General features: G+C 57.5%; 8 protein-coding genes across 8 annotated transcripts; 5 read left to right on the top strand and 3 right to left on the bottom strand.

The window, feature by feature from the left end:
• The first annotated feature begins 1965 nt into the window (after positions 1-1965).
• Positions 1966-3016, top strand: GGS23DRAFT_189183 (like-Sm domain-containing protein). Its single transcript, XM_051511698.1, has 3 exons — positions 1966-2432; positions 2635-2706; positions 2788-3016. The coding sequence occupies exons 1-3, from the start codon at positions 2207-2209 to the stop codon at positions 2916-2918; spliced, it is 429 nt and encodes a 142-aa protein (XP_051376393.1). The 5' UTR covers positions 1966-2206; the 3' UTR covers positions 2919-3016.
• A 1378-nt stretch (positions 3017-4394) lies between these two features.
• On the bottom strand, positions 4395-6153 carry GGS23DRAFT_189312 (putative poly(A)-binding protein-dependent poly(A) ribonuclease). Its single transcript, XM_051511700.1, has 3 exons — positions 5926-6153; positions 5563-5869; positions 4395-5508 (listed from the first exon to the last, which is right to left on the bottom strand). The coding sequence occupies exons 1-3, from the start codon at positions 6052-6054 to the stop codon at positions 4472-4474; spliced, it is 1473 nt and encodes a 490-aa protein (XP_051376392.1). The 5' UTR covers positions 6055-6153; the 3' UTR covers positions 4395-4471.
• A 1065-nt stretch (positions 6154-7218) lies between these two features.
• GGS23DRAFT_189189 (uncharacterized protein) lies at positions 7219-8000 on the top strand. Its single transcript, XM_051511699.1, has one exon. The coding sequence runs from the start codon at positions 7465-7467 to the stop codon at positions 7918-7920; it is 456 nt and encodes a 151-aa protein (XP_051376391.1). The 5' UTR covers positions 7219-7464; the 3' UTR covers positions 7921-8000.
• Positions 8001-8630: 630 nt separating this feature from the next.
• GGS23DRAFT_549442 (uncharacterized protein) lies at positions 8631-11165 on the top strand. The gene has a single exon (XM_051515221.1). The coding sequence runs from the start codon at positions 9261-9263 to the stop codon at positions 10941-10943; it is 1683 nt and encodes a 560-aa protein (XP_051376390.1). The 5' UTR covers positions 8631-9260; the 3' UTR covers positions 10944-11165.
• GGS23DRAFT_549441 (Pre-mRNA splicing factor PRP21 like protein-domain-containing protein) lies at positions 11166-13708 on the bottom strand. Its single transcript, XM_051515220.1, has 3 exons — positions 13484-13708; positions 11599-13417; positions 11166-11539 (listed from the first exon to the last, which is right to left on the bottom strand). Exons 1-2 carry the CDS (start codon positions 13572-13574, stop codon positions 11877-11879), a joined length of 1632 nt encoding a protein of 543 aa, XP_051376389.1. The 5' UTR covers positions 13575-13708; the 3' UTR covers positions 11166-11539; positions 11599-11876.
• Positions 13709-14723: 1015 nt separating this feature from the next.
• Positions 14724-18781, top strand: GGS23DRAFT_549437 (glycosyltransferase family 39 protein). Its single transcript, XM_051515219.1, has 4 exons — positions 14724-15465; positions 15529-15818; positions 15881-17637; positions 17814-18781. The coding sequence occupies exons 1-4, from the start codon at positions 15224-15226 to the stop codon at positions 18324-18326; spliced, it is 2802 nt and encodes a 933-aa protein (XP_051376388.1). The 5' UTR covers positions 14724-15223; the 3' UTR covers positions 18327-18781.
• A 20-nt stretch (positions 18782-18801) lies between these two features.
• Positions 18802-21063, top strand: GGS23DRAFT_612805 (uncharacterized protein). The gene has a single exon (XM_051520518.1). It carries the CDS (start codon positions 19277-19279, stop codon positions 20627-20629), a length of 1353 nt encoding a protein of 450 aa, XP_051376387.1. The 5' UTR covers positions 18802-19276; the 3' UTR covers positions 20630-21063.
• A 4807-nt stretch (positions 21064-25870) lies between these two features.
• GGS23DRAFT_549425 (uncharacterized protein) lies at positions 25871-26184 on the bottom strand (the record flags this gene model as incomplete). Its single annotated transcript, XM_051515218.1, has 1 exon — positions 25871-26184. A coding segment is annotated over one exon (314 nt), but the record flags the coding sequence as incomplete, so codon positions are not given.
• Between the last annotated feature and the right edge of the window lie 511 nt (positions 26185-26695).

Raw genomic sequence — 26695 nt, 5'->3', positions numbered from 1 at the left:
GGATATACGGGGGTAAGGATGTATGTAGCCAAGGTCAATGTATTGCCCTTCGGTCAGTCACTCCCAGCGTTGGCGTCGAGATGGAAATGCCCGGTGTAAGTGTGGTGTTCTGGTAAGGTAGCAGCAGAGGCAGGTTATGTATGTAGGTACTTCCGTCATCTGCAGGAGCGGATGAATCCTGGAGGGTTACATGCCACCACCAGGTACATATCGTGTACCTAGCGCCGCTCCTCGAGGCGGTAGCACCTCTGATCCGGCATGCTGCACCGGCACGGCTAGCAGGACATCAGGTACCTAACTGACGGATCCGCACGTGTAGGGTACCTTAGGCTATCTACGTGTTGCATCAGGCCAAGTACACACGTTCGACGGGCACTTACACCTCTCAGCCTCTACGAGGTACCGCCTAGGTACCTGCCTTAGGTACGCTATGCGCTGTTGGAGGAGGCCGTCCAACTGGGCCTGACGTTTGTTCCCCCTGACGCAGCTCTCCAGCCGACAATCCCTACCAGCCCATGCAGGGCACTGACAGCGCTGTCGCATGCTGGTACCTGCCAGGCAGTGTAAGCCCGCATGCATAGCTAGGTATACCAATACCTACCTACCTACCTAGACCTATGTACAGGTATATGAGTACATGACCACCCAGGGCTACCTAACGTAGCAAACTGCTCGGAATGCCCCAAATAGCCATCTTCCTGCCGGCCGCGGGCATCGCATCGGGTACCTCCCTGCCTACGTGGTACCTGCCCGTCTAAGAAGTACCCGCCGCGTCGTACTATGTGTCTAGGTAGTAGGCTAGGTACCTACCTCTTCTTCGGATGCCCCTCGGGCCCCCCCCCTCCCCTCCCCCTGAGCCCCCTCCATGCACGGGCAGCACGGGGGGTTAAGCCTTAGCGGCCCCAGCAGTGGCTTGCGAAGCCACTCAACCCCCCCCGTCAACCGCTGGCAGCCGAGAGCGAGCAACCTTACCTAACCCTACTCCATGGTAATGCTGCTGTTAGCGCGCTGGATAGTGCCTTGGGCGCAGGATAACCTCCGTCCCCCTTCCCTCCCCTTCACACGGTACGGGCCATAACAAGTTGGGTGGAAGGGTTCCAGAACAAAAACCCGCCTGCTCCCGGATTACTTAGCAGGTACCCTGCTACGGAGCAGCGCGCGCTGGGGAGAGGGAGCGGGGGTTATGTAATTGTCGGCAGCGTCCTCCGCTTCGCCTCTCGAAACTCGGCCTGCCCCTCATTTTATTTCACCCTGCCCCAATCGCCGCCCTCCGTCTCCATCCCACCCCATCTCCGACGGGCCTGCCTCTGTCTCCCTACCAGCCTTGGGTTCCTCTGAAAGGAAGAGAAAAAAAACAGCCTTGCCGCGCCAGTCCCACCCGTCCTCATCCTCCGGCCCATTCATAGGCGGCCGACGTCACGAGGAAGAAGGAGGAGAAGAAGAAGAAGAAGCAGAAAAACCAACCCGGTCTCCCCCCCTTCCCTTCCCACGCACCCCCGTGATCGACACACACTGCAGCGACCGGGCAGACAGGAAGAAGCGCGAGACGCACGTCTACGTACATTCGCACCTACGCACGCGCGCACGAGGACGGCCGCACGCGGACGGACAGACAGACAGACAGACAAGCAAGCAGGCAGCTTTATCAGGCCCGACGAACCCTTGCCCTGCTTGGCTCTGGCCCGCCACACCAACACGCTCCCCTTCAGCCGCCCATCCGGCATTCGTCATCTGACGTGCCCAGAAACGCGTCGCCTGGCCCCCGGACCGAATGGTGACAAGGTTGGCAAGACCCGACGACGTCCTTCATCGACCTCATCCAATCTCGGCGCCCCGTCCGTCGCCGCTCACTGCAACCGTGGTCGACTAGCCTGTGACACGAACTCGTCAACGAACGGTCTAGACTTATCGGAACCCCCTATCTCTGCATCCGCACAGCTTCCGAAGCTAGTCCATCCCTTCCCCTTCCCCTCAATCCTCACCGCATTTTTTTTCCCTCCCTCTCTCTCTCTCCATCTCTCTCCGCCGGTCAACGTCGAACCCTGTCCTGCCTTGCCCTACCTCGACCCCCTTCCCCTACACCCACCCCCCCTCAATCCAATCCTTTCCCTCCTCCGTACCCTCTCTTAATTTCTACGCGACCCCGGACCCAAGTCCCGCCCAGCCTAACATCGCCACACGCGCCACCTACACGCTGCTACGCGCGATGGCCGACCGTGCCCACTACCGCGGCGGCCGTGGAGGCGGCGGACATCCCCGCGGACCGCGCGGCGGACGAGGCGGCGGAAGGGAAGGCGGCCACGGAGCTGACTCGGGCCCAGGCGGCGGAGCCCATGGACAGGAGCGGGAGCGCCCCAAGAAGGAGAACATCCTCAACCTAAGCAAATACGTAGACAAGAAGATCACAGTCAAGTTCAACGGTGGCCGGGAGGGTATGTGGTCTTTCTTTTTTTTTTCTTTCTTTCTTCCCCCCCTTTTCTCTCCCTCTGTCGCCTCCGCCTTCTCCTTCACCTATTACTATTCCCCAATTACTATTCCCCATAATCGCGCGCGGGGCGCGGGGTCCGCTGTGTCCCCTCGCCCCGGGGGGCTCGGAACCGTTCCGTCGGGCTAACCCTAGCTTCGTCGCACTAGTCACCGGCACGCTAAAAGGCTACGACGCGTTGATGAACCTGGTCCTCGACGACGTCGAAGAGGTCATGCGAGGTGAGTGCGGCAGCGCTGCTGCGCCTTCGGTCGCACGTCGGTAGGCCGAGGCTAACGCTTTATCCCAACCTCCCCATATAGACGACGAAGGGAAGGAAGCCGCGCGGGCGCTCGGCCTCGTCGTCGTCCGGGGCACGCTCCTGGTGGTGATCAGCCCCGTCAACGGGAGCGAGGAGATCGAGAACCCCTTCGCGCAGCAGAGCGAGGATTGAGCGCGCCCCCCCTCTCCCCGGTGAGTTTCCGCTCGCGCGCCCGACGACGCTGCTCTCGCACGGGGCGGGATCCGTCTGCTGCTGCTGGCAGGTGGGTTACCGGGATCGAACGCCTGGATCCTGCACCTTTGGCGCCTCGAGGAAGGGGGCCGAGAAGGAGAAGGAGGATAAGAGAAGGAAAGTGGAAAATGGGAAAATGAAAATAGTAGGTACTATCGCCGGCAGATGTCGAATCTCTGGAGTCCGGGGACACGTACGGGGGCCGGGTCTGGCGAGAGCGCATCCGCGGCCGCACGCAAACGGGGCGGGACCCAATACACGAGCGCGCTATCAGGTACATCTATACCATATTACTAGGTTTACCCTCTCTCTTCGCAATATGATGATAACATGAACCCCCCCCCCCCCCAATTTGCTTATCCGTCGATCTCTGTTCTCTACCCCTGTGACACCGTGGACACCTAAGGCAACACTCACTTGACGTCAGTTGTTCGCCTACCTTGGGTACTTATTCGTTTACTCGGGCACCATCACCTCCCTCTCCACTCATCTGAGAAGCATTTACGTATTTTATGTTTACCTCGGGGGTAGCGCTAGGCGTCCCCGTCGGTGTCCAAGGGGGGGGGGGGCAGGTTATATAAGGAGCGTGTGGAAATTTCGGGTTTCTACTTTGTATACGCTTCTAAGCTGGCGATCTCCTATTTCGGCGAGCTCTCTCTCCCGGGGACGACATGAGGCGAGAGCTCTACCTCGTCTTCCTCCTCCAGCGTGGAGCTCCCTTCTCCACGTATCTCCTCCCCCCTCCCCCCTGTGTGCGTGCGTCTCTCTCTTTCTCGTGTGCGCGCGCTCGCGACTGCTTTGTCCGAACTGGGATGAGAAATGGGAAGAAAAGATCAAAAAAATAAAGAAAAGGTAGCAAGTGTTTTGTCGGCTTAACTGTCCCCTTGATATTACCAGCCTTCACATGGCCCTTTCCTGTTCTATGGGAGGGTGAGAGGAGGGAGGGAGGGGAGGGGCAGTTCCAACTAGTCCTGATGCAACAGAGAGAGCTTCAGCGTTCTCCTCTGCATTCGAATCAGCGCCATTCGACTGAAATGCCGTTCTGATCTCATCCAATACGCTACGCCACGATTCCTGGCCTCTTCGTCCAAATTCCCTTCACGGAGCTGTGGTAACATCTTCGATCAGGCACATTCGAATTCCCTTCCGAATGGTCGGTACATCGCCGGCGACTAGATATGGGGACTGGGGCTGAGTCGACGTCGTTGCGTGGAAAACGCTCAGCCGTCTTGTTTTTTGCCTGGTTGCATTCTCTCTCTCAAGTCGTAGGTTCTTGTAATTGGGTACTCCTTTCAGTACGTGTTTCGATATCCGATACCTCCAAACAAGCTCCTTGCTGAACATCGTTAAAATCCTGTATCGTTTCCAACTTTGGTCGCGCCTGGGAGACCACTTGCTATATAAGTCTTGCCGGTATGAGATGTGGATTCTGTGTCGAGGGCTGACAGGGACTGATCTGCCGACCCCACGCGTACGGCAGCCGCCTGACCATCCTAGTAGCTTCGATTTGCCTGCTGTTTGTTATTCGCCTTAAGTAGGTCGCCAAAGGCCCCCTGGACTTGCTTCTTCAATTCCTTGTATGAGACTACAAATGTCGACTGGTGATCCCTACTTGTAAGGTAAATCTTCTCGTCGATGCCGGCATCTAGCTTATTGAGGCAACTCATGATGTGCCCTAGATCTACAACTGGGTTTCCTTGGGCGTCAACTTGATGGAAGACGTAGTCCCGAAACAGCTTTAGAGTGTAGCGTTCTGAAGTTTCGGCCCAGCTAGGATCGTTGTCGAATTCGGGCCGTTCGTTAATGGAGCCCAGCTTTGCCATCAATCGCACTAGTCTGCCGTTTTCGAGTTCCTTGCTCAGGTGTGCGATATTCTCATCGTGGGCGTTGAACGACGCCACTAGCATGTCGTCTGCGTGCTGGGCGAGATCATAGACCAAATGTTCCGCTGTCTTCCCGGCTAGAGTTTGTGGCGGGCAGAGGAGCCAAGATATTCTTTCTTTCAGCTCCAGGGAGTATGTCCTACCTAGCTGCTCTAAAGGTAGCCGCATATCGCCGAGATTTCGTGTGGGCGTATTGGTTGCGATGCTTAACACAAGCCGGCCCAAATTAATGAAGTCGTCCTGTTGTAAATCTTCCACTCGACGAGGTACCTCAAAGTGCAGCACGTCTAGGATCGAACACGCACTGAGCCTGACTCGGTTTCTATCTGTTAGCACCACCTTGCTAGGATCGATGCATCGTGCCGCTAGCTTCGCTTTGTGAATCGCCTTGAGCGCGCTGGCAAGCTGGACTAGATATCCCCACAGTACCTTCTCCGATACGGGAGCTGCACGGCCATATCGGTTACTGGGGAAGTGGTGCTCTGCCAAAGTCTTTGCCAATGGGTGATAGTTGTGTACAAATACGAGAGAACTATCGTTAAAGTCCCTCGTAGTGAACGCTTCTATAGTCGTGACTATATTTGGGTGTATGATCTTTTTCCACGAGTTCACTGCCTTGATTGCCTCCTCGTTCGTCAGGCGGAATCCTGCCATTCATCCAGTTAGGACCCGCCCGCGTGTGGGCTAGAGAGCACTCTCACCTTCGATACGTCTCAGGCAAAAAATATTGCCGTTCTTACGAGACGTCGCTTTAAATACCCAGCTGGAAAGCCCGAAGGTACTAGTTGTGCCTCGAATTTTTGTATCTAAAGGAACGAGAGAGTGGTAATGTTGAAGGGTGGGCAGCTGTACCCCGGGCTGACTGGGGAGGACTTGTCTAGCCGCCTCGGACTTTTTCTGAAGGTCTTCCCGGAGTGACTCGGGAATGAACAAGTCATGTACCTGTCGCTGGTAGGGCTGCAAAGTCTCTCGCGCGGAAGCGATCGGATAGTAGAGATGGTATTGAAGCTTTAAGTAGTTAGGTAACGAATCCAAATGGAGGCAACTAGGGGATCGGGCCTTACGGGCTGTGACGGGGTTGTATACGAATTGGGAGCAGAGAAGTACGGCGCACTGGCTCCCGCTAAAGCGTTATGTTCTTCGGCGTACGGGTTATACTGTGTTGATGGAAGCGCCTGGCTGACGCTAGGCATCGAAAATGGATCGTAGCCGAGAGATCCGCTCTCCGTCGAACCGTTGGTCGTGGTCTAGGCCTGTCAATTTTCCGGATTCAGAGAGGAACCATCTGGAACTCACGGCCGTGTTCAGATCATAATTCTGGGGGGCAAAATCTGCAAACGGAGCCGATTTATATAACGCGGCACCTGTGTCTTGCTGCAGGGCAGTAGTCGTGGCTATCGTATAAGTGAGCACGCGTTCAGCGGGAAAAGTCGCATATCCGCCTACTCACTGGCGTTGGCGCCCCTGGGGGTGAAAGGTGTGGCATTAGTCGAAAAATTGGACTTTTTGCCTCCAAGTTGAGAGGGGGTAAACGACGGAGAATCGACATTCAGTGACTTTTTTGCGCTACCACTAGATACGTGGTCAGTAGGATCACTATACGAAGACACGAGCGAATTGCTAAAGCTCCTGGCCGCCCCTAAACCAGCAGCTACCAAATTCGATGTACTAGTCGCAACGCCTCCTAGTCTCTGCCGAGTAGACTGGGACGGGTTCGATAATTGCGACGTGCCTGTGTCTATTTTGCGAGACGGAGACATGGCTGCATGCTCTGTCCCGGCCTCAGGCATACGAGCAAACAGGGAGTCCAGAGTAGTGTCCACGTGGAATGGTCGATCGGGGGACGAGAAATTTGAGCCTTGTTCAGGTCGAGCAACCTGGCAAGCTATTGCATCCGCTGCGTGCTGTGCCTGGTTGACGGGTTGGGGACCAACAAAGGAGGACGCCTGACGTCTCGCTTCCGAATGGCGCGTTCTGCCTGTTGCAGACGTAGTAGCACCAGGAGATTGGGTTGCGAAGGGCAGGCCGTCCAGGGAGAATTGACGTCGCCCACAACCTGGAGAGGAGTGTTCCCCGGAAATAGAGCCGTCCGTTCCACCTCTGATCGTCATTGTCAGGATCGGCTGACGAGCGCTCTACTGGGGTCCCAAAAAGATGGCGGAGTTGGCCTGCCCTTGTTTGGCCACGCACACTACCCCGGGGTTTGAACGACAACTGCCCTGGCTCTTTGCCACTTATCCCCCGCTGGCATCTATTTCCTCTATGTAGGCCAGTCCAGAACTACGGTAGGGGTTCGAACGAGCAAATCCGCAAAAGACGACATCGAGCCAGTGGTGCGGATACAGGAACGGGGAGGAGTAAGGAACCCGAAGAGGAGTGAAGCAAGCATAGAATGACTTACGTGTCCATCAAATTAGAGGTGTCCTTATTGTGGTTGAAGGCGCATCCCTGGTCTTCGTAGCGGCAATGGCCATATATCAAGACGTTCCGACAGAGAGTGTCCTTTGTATCTAAGAAGGAGCGGGTTGTCGCGTCAGAAGGGGTCCCAACAGCATCCATCTATTTCCGAGAGGCACGCGGGTAGGGGGAAAGGCTGGCCATGTATGTCGCGCCTGTCAATTCGGAGAGTGCAAGCACTTACCGCGTGTCTTGGGTCTTGGAGAGGCCATCTGCCTCCCTCTGTCCGCAGTTCCGAAGCGCGTGTTCGCCATTTGTACGGGAGGGCTTGGGAGTTCTCGTCATGGAGCAGTCCTGATGGTCGGGTCGGGAGGAAGGTGGTCGCCGCCCCTGTTCATACAACCCCTACGTGCATTTGGGCAACCTGGTTAACTCAGATGCCCTGGCTGGGGACGGGTGCAGATGGCCGGGTGGGAGGGGCAGAGGAGGGAGACGTGAATGGACCTACAGAAGACCTCAAAGCACTCCCATTTTCCCCGGCAGAAAAAGGGCGAGAACCCGCCCATAGACCAAGCAACAGAGAGCGGGGGGAGAGGGTTGACCACGGGGAGTTGCGAGGATCAATTGGGCCTCGAGAAGGGCGTGGACGAGGGCGGCAATAAGGGATACAAAGGAGAGGATGCGGGCGGGTTGGAATTAACTGCAGTGAACGGATATGTATATCTAATAGTTGAGGTTCTAATCTCGGAGGTGGTAGTGGGATGACGGCTGCTTAGTCACCACAGACGACCCGTTGATTGGTTGGTGGTTGCCAAGAAGCACTATTTGCCCTCTCCCTTCTCCGTCAGCCTTGGCCTGCGTAGATGGATAGGTACCCAAGTATCTGGGGAGGTTTCATGATAGATGCCTTTGGGTGGGTGTGTGCCTGTTAGCCTACGGTACTTAAGGTACTTACCTCGGAATGCACGTTCATTAGGAGCCTTCTTCTACCTGTTTACTCATAAGTCCGATGTAGGTGTGAGGTGGTACCTGTGGTGGTGGTGCGTTGCGTGGCACATGTACTTAGTACCTTGCCTTACCCTTCCGTGATATTAGTAGGTACCTCCTAGCTCAGGTACCTGGCCTTGGGAGGTGGCAGGTACCTGCACTGGGCGTGAATAAAGGTACCTAGGGTAGGCTTAAGTTCCACTCCCTATCATTCAATCTGAAGGCAGTAGCCTGTAGGTACCTTGGGTGGGTGGGTACCTTGGATACAGACTGCCTTCTGGAGGCACATGCCTTTGTATGCAAGGCAGATTTGCAGATATCTGCCAGCTCCAAGTACCTGCTTAGCATAGGTACCTCCTATCTACCTACCTCTGCCAGCCTAAGGTTTGTACTTGTGAAGAGTACGGGCGTCCAACTCACATTATAGTACAGGCCAGCCCCGGTTTGGCGTCGGACTTTTACCTTGGGGACTGAAGGAGGTACTGAGTCGGCGTCGGTCTCTAGCCAGGGACAACTCTCCGTCTTCGCTTGCTCTGCTCTGCTGTCGTCACCTTTGCCTGTACCTGTCAATCTCGTCTTCCTGTGGGCCCGGCAGCAAATGAACACGGCATCCTCACCAGCTCACCATTTAAACCCTGACTCGGCCTATCCTGATCGTCAGAACCACGCCTAGCCGCGATGCTTCACTTGACCTTTGAAACTGCTACGTAAGGGTCATCCAGGGTTTCGATAGCATACGGTGCCTGTAACCTTGTCACGCACCAGCCGACCTGTAGCCTTGGGCTACGTTCGAATATAACCCCGACATCCACACACGATTCCCGTTGGGTCAAAGCCCGGAGGTTAAATTGAGCAAGGGGATCACTTGGTTTTTAGGACCTGCTGCGTATCTACGATCGATCGATCGTTTATATTTAGACAGAAGCCGCGGCTGAACCCGTGTCATTTGCTTCCCTCTCAGCCATCTTCCGGCTTCGTTCGCATGGGGCCCTAGCTACCTACTTACACCGATAAGATGGCGAGCAACAACGCCGATGTTGATATAGGCCGGCTCTCTCAGGAGCAGCAGTCCGTCCTCGAACAATACACCCAGGTCACGGCACAAGACGTTAAGGACGCAGTGCCCCTGCTGGAGAGATCGCAATGGAACGTACAGATAGCGATCGCTAAGTTCTTTGACGGCGAGGGCCCAGACCCCGTAGCCGAGGCCAGGGCAACACAGAACCACATCCCACAGCAAGAAATCCGGCACGAGAATCTGCACGAGTCCTTCGTGACGGCCGGCCAGCCTTTCGGACGGCTACCTCCACGGTTCAGACCCGATCCCGCGCCCCGAATTGTGCCGCAGCCTCCGACAACACACCGCCCGCCGTTCCTCCTCGCTATAATATTCGCTCCCTTTAACTTCGGATACCGAGCCTTCTCGACGCTCTTCCGAACTTTCCTATATATCTTCGCCTTCCTCCCGGCCTCGATTCGACCCCGAGCCCTGACCACGAGCATGACGAGCGGCTGGAAGGGCACGCGAGGCCGGCGCATGTTGATGCCGCGCGACACGGCCGCTCGATTCAAGCGCGAGTTCGAGGAGGAGTACGGGAGCAGTAGCCTGCCCTTCTATGAGGGTGGCTTCGCCCAGGCGCTCGACCTCGCCAAGAAGGATCTCAAGTTCCTGCTGATCGTCTTGATGTCACCTGAACACGACGATACCGAGTCTTTTACGCGGGAGACCCTGCTCTCGCCCGAGGTCGTCAGCTTTATCAGCGACCCGACGAACAACATCGTGCTCTGGGGTGGCAACGTGCTTGACTCGGAGGCTTACCAGGTCGCCGCCGAGTACAACTGCACCAAGTTCCCCTTCTCGTGCCTCGTGTGCCTCACACCTCGGGACGGCGGCGGTGGGGCCAGCACACGCATGAGCATTGTCAAGCGTCTGGTTGGTCCCCTGTCGCCGGCGACATACCTTTCCGAGCTACAGACCGCCGTTGGTAAGTACGCGCCGGATCTGGCTGGAGTCCGGGCCGAGCGCACCGCCCACGAGGTCGCCCGGTCCCTGCGAACGGAGCAAGACTCGGCATACGAGCGCTCGCTCGCTCGCGACCGCGAGCGTGCACGCCTGCGCCGCGAGGCTGAGGAGGCCGCCGCCCTCGCCGAGAAGAAGGCCCGTGAGGAGGCCGCCGCCGCGGAGCGCCGCCGGGTGCTTCGTGAGCAGTGGCGCCGCTGGCGCGCGAGCACCGTCGCTCCCGAGCCGGACGCCGCGGATGCTAGTAGCGGCGTCGTGCGCCTCGCCCTCAAGATGCCCGAGGCCCGCTCCGCCGGCGGTGGCAGGATTGTGCGCCGGTTCGCGCCGGCGACGACGGTCGAGGAGCTGTACGCGTTTGTCGAGTGTTACGATCTGCTGCTCGACGCCGAGAGCGGGAAGCAGGACGGCGTAGAGCCGCGAGAGGACGAGGGCGGTAGCGGCGAGGGTGAGGCGCCGCAGAAGCCAGAGGACTACGAGCACGAGTACCGGTTCCAGATCGCGTCGCTGATGCCGCGCCGGGTGTACGAGCCGGACGCGGCCGCTACGCTGGCCGACGCCATCGGCCGGTCGGGGAACCTGATCGTCGAGGACGTCCTCGACGAGGATTCGGGGGAATCCTCTTCCGAAGCGGAAGACGACGAGGACGAAGAGGACAGCGAGGGCGGAGACGTCGAATGAGACTGCGGGGGCGGGCGGGCAGAGACCAGGCAGTAGAATAGAAGAAAAATGGCACACTACCCAAGGGACACGGGGGCGGGGGACCGCTGCGGTGGCAAGGGTGCGGCAGGGAGGCTGAATATTCGGCAGGCGGGGGGATCCCTCCGAATTGTACGAATCGTGTACAAAAGTTAAACTACACCCGGATGACAACTGAGGCCCCTGATGCACTGTCAATTGTAGTATTTGTATCCTGATATGATCATGACTACCGGAGAGCTACACACACATATATATACATGTATTACAGCAAGAAACGCCCATGCGTCGATATTCCGCCTTCTATGGGTATACGAACGCTGCGTGCGAACACGTACATATGCAGATGGACCAAAAAACACGCTTGGTTGCATCCCCGCCCCGCCGCGGTCTCTCGAGGCGGCAGCAGTCGGCGGCCGGAACGCACGCGCTAGACGCTACCTACAGCTACACGCCGACACAGCGGGGGAGGATCACCTCGCCGCGGAGGATAACGATGGGCACGACAGCACTCGGGACAGTTTTGGGGGGAGGGAGCGGGGCCACTATACAAAGTTCAACCGCGGGTGCAGACAGAGCTATATTAGAGTATGAGCATTTTGTGTAGACGAGCTATGATTTCTAGGGTGTTGTTTACCTGTGTAATGTTCCGACCGAGATGCATCATCGCCTTGCGCAGGACTCCTCCGCACGAGGGATAGCTTCCCGTCGTCGCGGAATGGACCCTGCGGGTAGGAGGGGGGGGAGGGGGGATGTCATCGTGGTTCAAGGCGCTCCGCCCGTCAGCGAGATCCTCCCTCCCCCCATTCCCCCCCTCCGTAGTACTTTGTGTGATTCCGCGCGCCGGCCATTTCCTCCATACAATACATGCTTTTTTTTTTTTGGGACGGGTGAAGATTCCCGGACCGCCTGGTCTCAGTGGCCCTGCTGGCCGTCCTTGGCAAATCGCTGGTGGATCCGCGCGATCTGTTCGTCGACGTTGACGCTCTGCATATGGTTGAGGTGTGCTTGGCTCCTGCCGTCAGGATTGCCGTCGAAGCTGTTCATAGCAGCCCGTTTCCTTCTCGCCATCTCCTCCTCCGTAATGGGCTGCCCCGTGACGCCGTCGAACAGGTCGCCGCGTTGGCTGGCAAATCGCTTCAGGTTGTTGGCCACATCGGCATGCGACAAATTGGTAGTCGCGTAACGCGACTCGGCCTTCGCTTTTTGCTCCTTCCACTGGGGATCCAACAGCTCGATCCTCATGTGAGCCTCTAGCTCGTTCATAGGAATCTGCTGGTTGCAATTGGGACAGAGAGCCATCTGGGTCCCCTGCCGATTGGCGGCTCGGGCAGCGGCGCGGGGCACGTAGTTCTCCTTGATCTTCATCGGGGCGGCACCGCCCTTCGCCTCAGCCTGGGCGTGTTGCATACGCAATCGAGCTTCCTCCCGTTCCCGTATCCGCTGCGCCTCCTCGTCCTCTTGGGTGCCGTTCGGGCGTGGCGGCGGCGGGGCCATATGATACGCACTTTGGGCGGGAGCTGGCGCAGACGGAAGCGGTTGTGCTCCGGGAACGTGCGGTATTGGCTGCACCGGGTGATGTGGGAGGTTATAATTGGGCTGTGGCGGGTAGGCGTTGTAGGCGTTGTCATCGTCCGTAGGCATAGCTTCCTCAATACGCAGATTAGCACTGACGGATACCCTAGCTTTCTGCTCGAGGGAGGCGTATTGTAGGTCAGACAGGGAGGTCGGCGGAGGCAGGTTTGCCTGGTCATCGGCTTCAGTGAAGACGACCGTCTCGACGACGACAAAGTCATGCCAATCGATCTGAGCGTACGACAACCTCTCCTTCTCTTCCTCTTCTCCCTTCTTCTGCTTCTCGTCCTCCTGGTGCTTTAGCCACTCGGCCCTCTGCTTAGCGCGATTCAATATGTGGTACTTGTCATCGACGTTCCGCTGGAGCTCGGCGACCCGCTCTTGCTGAACCCTGCCCCCTTCGCCGTCGAGGCCGCCAGCTCGCAGGAGCATGGAGTATTGGTCGATGAGGTGCTGGAAGAAATTGTGAAGACTATGATTCGGTCTGAGGAAGTCAAACTGGTAGTTGCCAGTCTCCTTTTGGGAGAGCGCGGTCATGAACTGCCTGCCATTCTTTGCAACAAACAGCGCAGTCAGTTTCACAACCTCGAGATCCTGGGCGCTGATGTTGGGCATACGCGCGGAGAATTGGAAGTCCGGAGGCTTGGGAGGGCCTGCGGGCTTCTCCTCGACACTAGCGGCAGCTTCGCCGGCCCGGCCAGCGGCGACGGCGGTGCCGCGACCCTCCTTAATCTCGCTCAGCCTCCACAGATAATAGGGGTTGTAGGGGTCGGCATTGCTGAGGAAACTGAATATGGCATTGTGCTTTTCTTTTTCTCGGATGCGATCTTCAAAGGCGATCCCGTTTCTAGCGACGTACCCGGCGGTCTTCTCGAGGATGTCTATCGGCACAGGGTCAGTGTGAGCTCGGCGCGAGGCGAAGTGGAGGATCCCATTCCGCCACTCACTCCGAAATTCCCTTGGGGGCAAAACAAGGCCCTGGGGGGGTTTTATCTCATCTAAAATCGCCGTCGCATCACCGTTAGTGGTAGCAGCCATATTGATGACAGCGAGGGAGCGTCGGCTGAGATGTGGACGCGAAGGTGTACGTGGAGGCGCAAGAAAAAGGTATTGGCCAAGACGTCGCGACGATGTTGCAGCAGGAGCTTCGACGAAATTGTCGGCCGGATCCAAGTCAAGTTCGCATCCAGCCACCAGCCGATGACATGAGCCCGCCACAGCCGCCGAGCGCGGATTAAGTGAATGGTCCGTAGGCCGAGCCAATGGTACTAGAGGGCTAATAAGGCTTTAGAGGCAACGTTCCTTTGAGTTAGGGGTTCAGGTAGGTACATACAGGTACCGCGTATCGATACCTCAAATAGGCGACGTTAGGATCCCCTTGTTACCGTCTGTGTACTCATATTCAGGCAGGTACCTACGGTACCCCCGGGGTCTGCGCGGGCTTTCAGATGTACCTCCTAACCTGCCTGACCTCTAACTTGCAACTACCTAATTAAACGATAGCCGCCTCAGTCTATGCCGAACACATCGACGAGGAGGTTGCCGGAGGTGGCTTTGCGGTAATGATGAAAGGCACAACTAGGTTGATGACTCCAATCTGCCGCACATTAGACAAATGTCTGAAGCCGCATTCCAGAGTTACGAGGTACGGGTGCGAGGCGACGTCTTCTCTTACGGTACAACGTCGGTACCTCGTAAGCCTCTAGTAGTATGGTAGAGGTACCTACCTCCTAAGATAGCTACTACGTACACCTCGTACGCCCACGTTACTAGGTTATGTTACTCCCTGTCGACGCGAGGACGCGTAGCCAATCGACGGCATGTGAGGCGGGTCATGCTCAGGTAGCCACCTTAGGTAGTTGGAGGTACTCTGTGACCTGCACAGAAGCGCATGTACTTGATGCAGCTGGACTTCGCGAATGCAGCTGGGTGGGAGGTACATGTACTGCTACGGGCCCTGACCCCCCTGGCGCGAATCCGTTCGCCTGGATAAGGCCACTGTAGCATCATGGAAGCCGACTTGGGCTAGGTCCGAAGTCGCGTCGTGTTTGTGCGGTACCCGGCCGCCGTCGCCGTTCCTCGTGGCAGCGGATGTACCTGTCTACCTTGCCCCAGACCGGCCCACGCTAGACAGGTAGCGTCAGGACCAGCAACCGCCAGCCCGTCGCAACCGTCGAGGTCGAAGAAAGGCCAGACTGCCTGCTACCTATCTGCAGAGAGAGGCTGTCAGCGTCCGCCCCCAAGACAAGAAAACCGCTACTAAGGAATTAAAAAAAGAATTGCCAGGCTTCACGATTCTCTTACCCCCTTATTCCCTTCAGCCCTTCTAGAACTTCCTCTTCTTCCTCCTCCCACCGCACTGCCATCCAAAGGGGGGGAGACCACCCGATTTTCACCATTCCCGTTCTCTTTGATGGGACCCCTTCTCCGCTCCATCTTTTTGTAATGACGACTTCTAACTCTTGACTTTCCTTAATCCGCCCGGTTTTTCCATCTCGGCCTGTGCTACCTACCTCCCTGTGCCGCGTCCGCGCAAGCCTGCGGTGTTACGGCGGAGCCACCGCGACGGGGAATCGAGTCTAGAAGAGGACACGAACACCTCTTTGTGTGCTTTTCCCCTTCCCCCACCGTCCCGACCCGTCCTCCTCACAAACCATCGCATCCCGTCCCGCATCAGCCAGCATACAATGGGCAAGCCAGCCTCGGCAAAGCCGCCGCCGCCCCAGGGCGAGCTCTACGCACCTCCGAAGTCCAAGAACCAGGTCGACAAGCCGCACGATGACTACACCTCCCAGGGCGTCGAGGACAACGATGTCTTCCTTCTGCCTGTCTCCGACTACCAGGTCATGCTCGTCTTGACCATCCTCGGAGCCATTGTGCGCCTGTTCCGCATCTACCAGCCTACGAGTGTGGTCTTCGACGAAGTCCAGTAAGTGTCTCCCCGTCGTTAGGTATCGGCCTGGCCGGTGTTGATGTTGGGTCTTCTCTGCAGCTTCGGCGGCTTCGCGACCAAGTATATCAAGGGCAGGTTCTTCATGGATGTCCACCCGCCGTTGGCCAAGCTCCTCATTACCCTGTTCGGCTGGCTCGCCGGCTTCAAGGGCGACTTCGACTTTAAGGAGATCGGCAAGGACTATCTCGAACCCGGTGTTCCCTACGTAGCTATGCGATTGTACCCCGCCCTTTGCGGCATTGCTCTCGTCCCGACCATGTTTCTGACTCTGAAGGCCGTCGGCTGCCGCACGGCTACCGCCGCGCTCGGCGCTGCCTTTATCGTCTTTGGTAGGCATTCCCCACCCCATCTCAGACACCCGATGCCGAATTTGCGCTCATACCCGATGCAGAGAACGGTCTCCTGACCCAGGCGCGCCTAATTCTCCTCGACTCCCCGCTCGTTGCCGCGACTGCATTCACTGCTCTCGCCTTCTCGTCCTTCACCAACCAACATGAGCAAGGGCCTTCGAAGGCATTCGATGCCGGTTGGTGGTTCTGGCTCGTCATGACCGGCCTAGGAATGGGAATCACCGTCAGCATCAAGTGGGTGGGCCTGTTCACGATCGCCTGGGTTGGGACCTTGACCCTTGTACAGCTGTGGGTGTTGCTCGGGGACACGAAGACCGTCACCATGCGCATCTTCGCTAAGCACTTCCTCGCGCGTGCCTTCTGTTTGATTGTGATCCCTATCACTTTCTATATGGCCATGTTCTCTATTCACTTCCTCTGCCTATCTAACCCCGGTGACGGCGACGGATTCATGAGCTCCGAATTCCAGGCGACGTTGAATAACAAGGGCATGCAAGATGTACCGGTCGACGTTGCTTTTGGCAGCCGCGTAACTATCCGACACGTCAACACCCAGGGAGGCTACCTTCATTCTCACCCCTTGATGTACCCCACCGGCAGTCAGCAGCAGCAGATTACGCTTTACCCTCACAAGGACGACAACAATATATTCCTGTTCGAGAACCAGACTCAACCTCTTGATGCCAACGGCGAGGCGATTAATGGAACTAACGCCTGGGATACCGTGAAAAACATCACCGAGAACTACATCAAGGACGGCGATGTGATCCGGCTGTACCACGTGGCCACTCACCGTCGCCTTCATTCACATGATGTTCGGCCTCCCGTCACTGAGGCGGATTGGCAGAACGAAGTATCTGCTTACGGGTACGAGGGGTTTGGCGGCGATGCCAATGATCTCTTCCGAGTCGAAATCGTCAAGAAGCAGTCGCTCGGGTCTGTGGCCAAGGAACGGCTACGCACGATCCAGACCAAGTTCAGGCTCGTTCACATCATGACCGGCTGCGTGCTCTTCTCTCACAAGGTCAAGCTGCCCGACTGGGCATCCGAGCAGCAGGAAGTCACTTGCGCCAAGGGAGGCACCGTCCCCAATAGTCTGTGGTATATCGAATCTAACTCGCACCCTGGGCTTGCCGCCGATGCCGAGAAAGTCAATTATGTCAACCCCGGCTTCCTCGGAAAATTCTGGGAGCTGCAGAAGGTCATGTGGAAGACGAACGCAGGTCTCGTCGAGTCTCACGCTTGGGATTCTCGCCCTGAGTCATGGCCTATTCTCCGTCGCGGTATCAACTTCTGGGGTAAGGATCACCGTCAGATCTACCTGATGGGAAATCCTGTCGTATGGTACACTGCAACTCTTGCCGTGGTCATTTACGTGCTCTTCAAGGGAGTTGCCATTCTTCGATGGCAGCGCAGTTGCAACGACTACTCTAGCTCTACCTTTAAGCGATTCGATTATGAGATCGGGACTTCGGTGCTTGGATGGGCCTTCCATTATTTCCCCTTCTTCTTGATGCAGCGCCAGCTCTTCCTACACCATTACTTCCCCGCTCTCTTCTTCGGCATCATGGCGTTTTGCCAAATCTTCGACTTCGCGACCGCCCGGTTCCCGATTCCGGGGGTCAGGGGGAACCCAAAGGTCAACAAGACTGGTGTGATTACGCTCTTGGCAATTTCCGGAATTGTATTTGCCCTGTATTCACCCCTCGCATACGGAAATCCCTGGACGAAGTCTGAATGCAATCGCGTGAAGCTATTCAACACCTGGGATTGGGATTGCAATACCTTCTTGGAGAACGTGAGTATCCCTCCCCTGGGCATGCCAGTAAGGGGACGGGGTTGAAGTCGGATGAGGCTCCTGTGTGTTCCCGTCCTAGTTGACACCACCGTCTTACGTATTCTACCCAAACGCCGAGAGCGTGCGTACGGGTGCAGGACTGTTGAGACAGACGGTAGACTAATATATACATTTAGTACGACGCATACTCGGGACTTAGTGCCAGTCCGAGCCAGATTTCTCAGACAGCCCATCCCGTCGTAGGCGACAAGAACCAACAGCAAGCAGCCGAGAACAAGCAAGAAACCCCGGACGCAGGAATCTCAGGGGCCCCCAAGTTCGAGCCCCAGGACCAGAAGGTGATCGGACGCCAAGAGAGGATCGAATACCGAGACCAGAACGGAAACATCCTCAACGAAGAGCAGGTAAAGGCGCTTGAAGGCAAAGTCGAATTCAAGACTAGGTACGAAACGAGGACCCGTCTCATCGACGCCGACGGCAACGAAGTAGAGGTGCCAATCGAGGACATAGCCGCCGCCGGCGTGGCGCCGCCACACCCCGACGTCGAGGGGGCCAATCAGGAGACCAAGAAAGGGGCTGTCAGGGATGACCCGATTCCCCAGGAAGCATCATCAAGCAAGGACGGCGAAAGGGAAGCCGAGAGGTCGGTCCCGAAGCCTGCGAGCGAGGGCAACGAGGCGACCGTCTAAAGGCCTCGCCGCATGTCACGCTAGGGCTTGTTTGACTCAAGCCCTCTGATATGGCAACCTCATCGCAGAGCAAATCTCCACTGATATCATTTTTTTTTCTTTAGGTGTTAAGCATCTGCGGGCGGGATCGTGTATGGTCTAAGCTCAGGTATACTTAGTATACCTACCATACTCCTGAAGATCTGGAGGAACCAAGGAGAAAAAAAAACAGCGCATGCATGGTAACAGTGAAGTGTGGACGAAAATAAGAGGACACGGGCATGACTGCCCGCGGAGGACAACTCAGACTAGGTCAGCTAATACGTGCTGATCACAATATATCTTCTTCCGCTTGTATTATCTGCTTCGTTCAATACCGTATCTGCGCGGTCTTCGACCTAGCTATATAAAGTTGTAAGTATGAAATGCCGAAGAGAATAATTAATCACTCTACCATCCAAGGGTATCATTGATTCGCCGCGCTTTTACCGGCATCGACCTTTATTCGACGGACCGAGTCTCCGCTGCCCTGGCACTGAAATCTTAGACCTCACCTAGATATCTCTAACAACCACTTGACCATCCACGTCTAGATGATAGACCATCCACGTCTAGATGATAGACGGAGCCTACTTCCGGTTCCCCCGCTCAGGGGGGAGTACAACCACACGCGCGTCAACACCGAGCTGGAACGTTAGAATTGTCATCAGCCTATCAGGTACACGAGACGGCGAAACTTCGGGTCTTGGTATTTAAAAGGGGGGTTGATAACCGTTTGAAGTCGTCCTCCTAATACTACAGTAAGTAGGTGAGCTAGTCTATCCCCGGAGTTGTATATATAGGAGGGCAAAGGTCAACTAGAGAAATCTAGATGGAGCATCATGGTGTAGAAAACTACCGCATAGCAGCTGATTCCTCTCTCGTATGGTGGGAGCTTAGAATCGGCCGAACCGTTCACTGAAACACCAACCATGTCTCTGCTTAACGGTGCCGAGGTCTCGATCTCGTGCCACTGCGGCGCTGCGAAGCAGACGGTGTCGCTGGCGCTGTCGCCGTCGCCGTCGGGTCTTACGTGCGGCGTCGACCTGTGCCATTGCGACACGTGCCGCCATAGTTCCGGCCTGCTGTGCGTCTCGTACGCGCCGCTCCTGCAGCCGCCGCAGTCGCTGAGCGGCCTCACCGCGTATCCCCCTCGGCCTCCCAGCGCCGAGCCACCCGCTGATGAATCAGAAGGCTTAGGAGGGGGCCGAGGAGGAAGATTGTCGCGGCGCTACTTCTGCGACCGGTGCGGGTGCCATGTGTTCCGCGAGCAGCTACGGCGGCAGCCCGCAGCGCCCGCCGCCCCGAGCGCCGCCACCACCGCTGGCGAGGAGCGGACCGGCGAGGGAGAAGGGCAGGCGTGGGGCGTGGCTACGGGGGTGATCATCGGACGCGCCGCAGCCGCCGACGAGTCGCGCTCGGGCGCGGACGGCGACGCCGGCGAGGAGCGCCCGCTGCTCCGGTGCGTCGGGCACGCGAACGTCGCGGACACCCTCGACGGCGGCCTGGCGCGCTTCGTACGGCTCGCCGGGGCGCCGGCGGACCCGGCCGGCGGCGAGCGCGGGCCGGGCGCCCCCCGCGACGACGCGCTCGAGGCGCGCTGCCGCTGCGGCACGCTGCGCTTCCGCATCACGCGCCCGGACGCGGCCAGCCGGCTGCCGCGCTCCAACTTCCCGGACCTCACGCTCGCGTACTGCGCGGCGCCGAGCGCCGCGGTCGCGAACCCGCGCGACGAGAAGTGGTGGCTGCGCGCGGGCGCGGGCGCGGCGCCGGGCGCGGCGCCGACGAGGTACCTCGCGGGGACGTGCTCGTGCCGCTCGTGCCGCGTCACGGCCGGCTTCGAGATCCAGACGTGGGCGTTCGTGCCGCGCAGCAACATCTTGGTGCACGCGGCGGCGGCGGCGGCGGCGGGGGGGGGCGACGCCCTCGCGCCCCTCGACTTCTCGGCCCCGGCGGCGCGGCTCCCGCTGCGCAGCTACGAGAGCTCGGCCGGCGTGCGCCGCGAGTTCTGCCCCCGCTGCGGCGCCACCGCCTTCTGGCGCGACCGCTGGCGCCCGGACCTCGTCGACGTCGCCGTCGGCCTGCTGGCGGCGCCCGAGGGCGCGCGCGCCGAGGCCTGGCTCGACTGGTGGACCGCGAGGGTCAGCTTCGCCGAGGACGCGGCCGCGGGGAGGCGCGGCGGCGTCGCGGCGTGGGCGAAGAGCTTGGTGGCGGCCTTGGAGCAGGGATTGGCGGCGTGGGCGGAGGAGAAGGAGAAGGAGAGGGAGAGGGAGAGGGGAGGCTGACGGATAGGGGCGGTCGGGGATGCTCTGCATGAGGGACGAGCGCGCGCGAATATGGCTGGGATGCTGCTCGGGAGACTGGGTTATCGAGGCTGCTAGTGTGGAGGAGCGCTACGGTGTTTATTCAGTCCGTCATGTGCCGAGACATCTTATTGGGATGCTGTTGCTACCCGCGGGCCTCAGCTATAAAGAATCAAGGCGAGAGACGCCGGAGCTCTCGAGCCTACTACATACCAACTCCTCGGATATGTGAAGGCACGAAGTGCTACGCATCATGGACGTTCTGACTACCTCTATCCACGATCCACAGAATGTGACAACAGCTGAGACAGCTTGAGCCCTGTAATAATCTTATACGGATACTCCAGATACAGTGAGCCAGATGCTAGCTGCCCCTATTCGTCTTTCATGAACACCACGTTGTATCTTACGCTTCTCTTGCGGCTCGTCGCGATGTGCTGGTTTTCCTGCCCGTAAAGGTCTGCATTCACTGTGTAGGCCGTAAGTCAAATACACGCATAGAAGGCCTCAATTTCATCAAGGTGCCGTACACGTCTTGAGCATAAGCATTCCGTCGAGAGGCTGTAGGCACTAGTTACGACAGCAACCCGGCTAAAGCATACCACGAGAGCTACTTTCGAGCTATCGATATTGCTTCCTCATCTTCTTCACCATCTAGAGAATATTTCGTCTGTACTAGGAATCCTTAGCGGCCAGGGCACCCGACCGCAGTAGATCCTACTTGCCCTCAGGTTGAAACTAGGCTTCAACATACACCAAGGCGATTTAGAGCCTCGATCTCTGGTAACCTCCACTACTTAGATGGATCATGTCACCTAGATAGACGAATTGTCTACGAATACGACCATCGACCCCAACCCATCACCAAGTATGATTCACCCCAGGGAGTAACTCGGAGTTATGACGTGATGTGACGGCGAGCACTTAAAGTAGGCATAATATATAGGTATATCTTAGACATACATACCCTACCACAGAACTCCGGTACGATATTAGTGGCCCCTTCTTGCAGCTACCTCTCTCATCTTAGGAGAGGCTTTCTGCCAAGAGTAACACTGCGGAACCCGTCCGCCTCCAAGCTGTCGTAGCAGGAGGTGGCGTAAAATGAGCATCTTTGATTTACCTGTTGCAGCCATCGTAAATCCACGCAGCGATCCCGTCTTGGCTCAGCACCGAGTCCGTGGAAGTCGAAGAAATAATTGCCGACTGTGCCGTATAGCCGGCGTCCTACGTGCGTGGCGAGATCGCACCGGCACTGTACATCGGATACCGTCTAGGACAAAGAGTGAGGGCGGCGGGAAGAACGGCCCTGACTAGGCCCCGGGTGTGAACTACGCGCGTTCTTCTCGTCCTCCCCCCTTTGTTAGCGTTGAAAGGCCCGTCGAGTGAGCACGAGGGCGGGGGGAACCTTAAGAGTCTACACAATATGCGCGATAGTGTGTGTGGAATCTATACTGCTTCTTTCATTGGGAGTAGATAGATTCTACCCGAGTCCGGTAGACCCAGATAACTACCTCCTCACCTACGCGATCGAGACTGGCCCCCGCCCCCGTCTCGTCGCCTGCTTCTCCCCCTCTTTCCCCCCACGTATCTATAACAGACACATAGATTCGGGGAGAAAAGACGGCAGCTTTGGCAGGGAGGAGTTAGACTAAGCAAAGCCATCACTAGCCGCAGCCCCTGCGATGGCTCTGCATACATGGATGCATACAGCATACCGTAGAGAAAAGCGCCGGGGCTGGTACCGTAGCAGAAGTGGATTGCCGGAAGGGTTAGGTGTCGTCCCGGCTGGCATTGCCTCGAGTGTCCTTGGGTGCGGACGTCCCTAGGAGCGCCGAACCGGTCCAATGCTACGGAACCGTAGCTAAGACGGATCAAGCTTTATCCCATGCCACGATGGAGGGTTACGCAGCGCACGAAGGGATGCTTGCTTGCCCGCTTGCTTACCTCCTTGCTTGCCTGCCTACCACCCACCGGCATAGACACCATGTCACCGGTATAGGACCTGTAGGTATGTGTGTCAAGCCTACGCCGGTACGTGGTGTACGCCGGCATACCAACACGCATATGTCCATACGCCTATGCATACGCAACGGCTGGCTACGTGCACAGTCAGGATGGCAGGTAAGGTAGACCAACCCAGCGTGACATGGCATGGGACAGGTAGATGGAGCAGGCCAGACCAGGCAGGACGTGCTGACATGTGGAAACTCGAAGACGGAAAAGGGGGGGGGGGGGGGGGGGTTGATGTGCCTATCATGACACACCCGCCTTGCTAACACACCAACACGCACTTCGGCGCAAACACGCATGTACATACACTTGCGCAGACACGCAACACCCCCTTGTCCACCACACCCTGGCCAGACTTGGTTATCTTCTGCGGGATATATACAGAGAGAAAGAGAGCGCGAGTAAGTGAGTGAAGAAGTGGGTGGGCGGATGAGAAGGGTAACCCGAGACGATACGATATCGAGCATAGCAGAAATGTTGGTAATAGCTCAGACGGTAAGGCACCCGTATAAGGCAATTCGAGGCGGAGCGAGAGAGGGCACGTATGTATGCATGTGTCTACGGACATGAGAAGCGGGGAGGAGACACTGGCTGGGCGTCCCGTCTCGTCGGGGTAGGTTAGGGAGGAGACGAGTGGGTATAGCTAGTAGTCGGTGTGGTCTAGCGGGGAGGCACGCTATGAAAAGTCTCGCGGATGCACTCAAGACATCTACAACGTAGCGGCAGCGGCGGCGGCAGCGACGACAACAGCAGGTCTACACGGACACTCCCTGACCACACGCAGGAAAGTGGACGACGACGTCTGCTAATGATACTGCCTGGTAAGACTCTTCGGTCGACCCTCTCGCCGGCGTGCCGGCTTGCTTTATTGCTACCGCGGCAGGCTACGCCGCCTGCCGACCGACCTGTCTGCTTTACGCAGTATCACGTCGCCACGGGCGGCCGGTCAGAGACTAGTCAAGTCGCCTAGGGCTGAAGGTCTCACTCGCACGCATCGCACCGCGCGACAGGCGGGAGATGAGTAACGAGAGACAGACAGAGCAGGAGAGTCGTAGCGACGTGGGCGGGCCGGGTCCTGACTCAAAATGCTTGTCTCGCGCGATCCGGCCCCTCTTCTCTCCTCGATGGCGACTCCTTTCTCTCTACACCAGCCTCGGCCTAGTCCTCGATCGGCGGTTTTCGCCACGTCTGGGATCTAACCCTCACGCCGTCGACTAAGACGTCGGTGGCGTGACCCCATGCGGTGATTGTAACGCGCTGCGCGACGACGGAAATAAAGAGGAGGGGGGGAGGGGGCCGACGCAAGTGGCGGCAACCATCGCAGGGCGTACCTTGGTATGATAGCTAGGTACAGCAGCGGCACCTTTTATTGTTACTATTCATTACCTATCATTATTATTATCATTATTTCGATCTTTATCTCCTCCCCCCCGTTCCCCAGTTTCGCTCCCTGCTTTTTGCCTTTTCGAGAAAAAGAATCGCAATTCGGTGCCGGGCTCCGTTCGCTCATCTCGCCAAGGCGCTCGGCATCTCGCCAGCAGCTCGTCTTGCAGGCTGGGCATTCGAGATTTCCGGGACCCGGAAGCCCGGGAGGAGAGAAAGCTCGCAAAGCCAAGAAAGAGAACCCCTACTCGCCAAGACGTTCTGGCACTTTTCCATTCGACCTCCCGACGACGTCGCCTTCTCTGTCGCGCGCGCGTGAAATGTCGTTTCGTTATCGGTATTACCTACCTATGTATTTCCCTATCGGCGAGGCGACGGGGGAGCATCTGCGGAGAGGAGCGCGTAGCTCGCACCTAGAGTATGTCGCTTGTCCGCCATCGGCAGCACTGTACTTGGAGACACGTAGCCGCTGTACCTGGGTTAACTGTTTACATAAGAGCTACTGGATTTCGGGCTCACATGGGTATCTCTAACGCGCGGTGGAGAAAGAGAAAGAAGGAGGGCTGTCTTGCCACTCGGGCAAATACGCGGACATGTAAGTGTTTAGTCCCCACGAACACCGATGAACGTGAGCAGATCCCAACAAAAAAAAAAAAAAGGCGTACGTGGGCGAATGAGTATGGGCCGACGAGACAGGCTAACCCAGACGACGAGTCCTCAGGGTGGCAGGCGGACGAGGAGATGGATAGGTCGAGATGAGGATCGATCCAACCCACACCCACCTCCCACCATCCCTATCCACCATCCCTATCCACCATCCCACATCATGTCCGTCCTGCCAGCTGTCTGCGTGGACCGGCCGGTGGGTAGGTATACGGTACCTATGCAGTGTAGATCTTGGGTTCCAATATGTAGGCATGTTCAGACGGACGGGCAGATAGATAGAATACGTGCGTGCGTGCGTGCGTGCGCGCGCGCGCGCGTGCACGTGGGCACGCTCTGTGACCGTCTGGCAGAGAAAAACGACGCCAGCTCGTCCACTGCAGAAGCAGAGGCGGCAAGCAGAAGCACGGTGCGGTCGCAGAACACCTCGCCGGCCGGCAGGAATCCTTCCCACCCCCCACGCAGATGCAATCAAATTAAGATACGTCCGCGTCAGGTTGCATGTGGCCGTGTAGGCACGCTACATTTCGCCCGTGCGTAGGTACGTGATAAATGCGCAGGTCGTCGGCGGCGGAGGGAGTCCGCAGCGATGTGCGTGTATGTGCGTGTATGTGCGTGTGTGCGTGTGTGTCGATCTGGCTGTACCTACGCATCGGCGACGTCGTCGAGGTTGGAGGTACCTATATACCTAGGTAGTGGGTAGCCATGCCTAATTTGGCGATGCCTATACCTACCTACCTACTTACTGACGGCGGCGTATGATCGCTTGCTGACGTCCGCCTTGTGCTGGCGAGAACTCCGAAGCGGGCAGACGCGAGATCTAGGTACCCAAGTGTATGCACAAGTCAAAAAGTACAAATTCAGCCAGTAAATAAAAACACTGCTGGTTGACTTGACCCAGGCAGGGATGCCTGTGACACGAAACATACGAAACCATCGTATACGACAAGGTTAGCCAGGTCCACGGAGCAGCTGACGGCACTGACGCACTGCCAGTCTTGCGTACCGAGGGGAGGGAAGATGTAAGAGCGAAAGGGCTGGCTATACTGGCCGTATGTGGCCCTCGATGTATCGATACCTCCACGCCTGGACATGCCGATAATAGGTATCCTTTGTTTACTGGTCTTCGTGATAACATACCTACCTACCTACCTACCTACCTACCTACCTGGCCTACACAATCCCTCCCACACTATGCAGACCCTACCCAGGAGAGACGCCAACCCCCCGTTCGGGATGAAACCCTCACGCCTATAGGTACCTTGGCTCTCCTCATGGCGCCCATCCCTCCCATTCGTCCGGGTCCGACGACCAGCGCGCGCGCATGTGGGCGGAATCCCATCGTCACGGCGGGCACGAATCATAACGGGACCGACAGGCCCCCGATCCCCCTGCGGAGGAGATCGCGCAGGAGGGGGCCATAAGAGAGAGAGAGAGAGAGAGAGAGAGAGAGAGAGAGAGAGAGAGAGAGAAAGGGGCTAGCGCGAAGGGCGACCACGGCGATGACGAGGAGAAAGGCGGCATTAACCGCCAGGTCGGACGACGCATGGGCCTCTTCTCGACGCTCGCCTGCCTGGGCTCTCGGAGCTGTCGGGCTTTGCACTCGCCGACCTGTCGTCGCGTCTGTCCTTTGGGGTGTTGATGTAATACCACGTATTAGTTAGAATAGCCCTGCAAGGCCGGGGCACTAGGGCGCCGACGGAAGCAGGAAGACTGTATAGGTTGGCACGTCGGTAGGTACAGGTATGCGTATGCGTAGGCACACCGCTGGCTGGCTGTACGAACATGCCTGGCTCGAGATAGAGAGACAAGAGGTAGGTAGGTATGCATGGGTTCAACTAACTTCTCTTCGTGCAAGTTGTCCCACACTCTGCAACGGGCGGACGATCCGCACAGAGACAGGCAAGGAGGCAGGCAGGCGTCGATACCTGTTCCTAGTCCTAACTGCTTCTATTCCCGTCTCTATTCCCATCCCCATCCCCGTCCCCG

This window comes from Durotheca rogersii (assembly GCF_024521655.1).
Source record: "Durotheca rogersii strain YMJ 92031201 chromosome Unknown GGS23scaffold_2, whole genome shotgun sequence".
In the NCBI taxonomy this organism is placed as follows: Eukaryota; Fungi; Ascomycota; class Sordariomycetes; order Xylariales; family Xylariaceae; genus Durotheca; species Durotheca rogersii.
The sequence above is the reverse complement of the archived record's forward strand: the minus strand, read 5'-3'. Positions and strand labels throughout refer to the sequence as shown.

Bases quoted from the DNA above. Each gene is read 5' to 3' on its own strand.
- GGS23DRAFT_189183 (XM_051511698.1), top strand. From the start codon at position 2,207: ATGGCCGACCGTGCCCACTACCGCGGCGGCCGTGGAGGCGGCGGACAT. The intron at 2,433-2,634 runs GTATGTGGTCTT...TCGTCGCACTAG, and splicing joins GTTCAACGGTGGCCGGGAGG to TCACCGGCACGCTAAAAGGC. The intron at 2,707-2,787 runs GTGAGTGCGGCA...CTCCCCATATAG, and splicing joins CGTCGAAGAGGTCATGCGAG to ACGACGAAGGGAAGGAAGCC.
- GGS23DRAFT_189312 (XM_051511700.1), bottom strand. From the start codon at position 6,054: ATGCCTAGCGTCAGCCAGGCGCTTCCATCAACACAGTATAACCCGTAC. The intron at 5,870-5,925 runs GTAAGGCCCGAT...AACTACTTAAAG, and splicing joins ATACAACCCCGTCACAGCCC to CTTCAATACCATCTCTACTA. The intron at 5,509-5,562 runs GTGAGAGTGCTC...GATGAATGGCAG, and splicing joins TTGCCTGAGACGTATCGAAG to GATTCCGCCTGACGAACGAG.
- GGS23DRAFT_189189 (XM_051511699.1), top strand. From the start codon at position 7,465: ATGTCGCGCCTGTCAATTCGGAGAGTGCAAGCACTTACCGCGTGTCTT.
- GGS23DRAFT_549442 (XM_051515221.1), top strand. From the start codon at position 9,261: ATGGCGAGCAACAACGCCGATGTTGATATAGGCCGGCTCTCTCAGGAG.
- GGS23DRAFT_549441 (XM_051515220.1), bottom strand. From the start codon at position 13,574: ATGGCTGCTACCACTAACGGTGATGCGACGGCGATTTTAGATGAGATA. The intron at 13,418-13,483 runs GTGAGTGGCGGA...CTGTGCCGATAG, and splicing joins GCCCCCAAGGGAATTTCGGA to ACATCCTCGAGAAGACCGCC.
- GGS23DRAFT_549437 (XM_051515219.1), top strand. From the start codon at position 15,224: ATGGGCAAGCCAGCCTCGGCAAAGCCGCCGCCGCCCCAGGGCGAGCTC. The intron at 15,819-15,880 runs GTAGGCATTCCC...TACCCGATGCAG, and splicing joins CGCTGCCTTTATCGTCTTTG to AGAACGGTCTCCTGACCCAG. The intron at 17,638-17,813 runs GTGAGTATCCCT...ATATACATTTAG, and splicing joins GCAATACCTTCTTGGAGAAC to TACGACGCATACTCGGGACT.
- GGS23DRAFT_612805 (XM_051520518.1), top strand. From the start codon at position 19,277: ATGTCTCTGCTTAACGGTGCCGAGGTCTCGATCTCGTGCCACTGCGGC.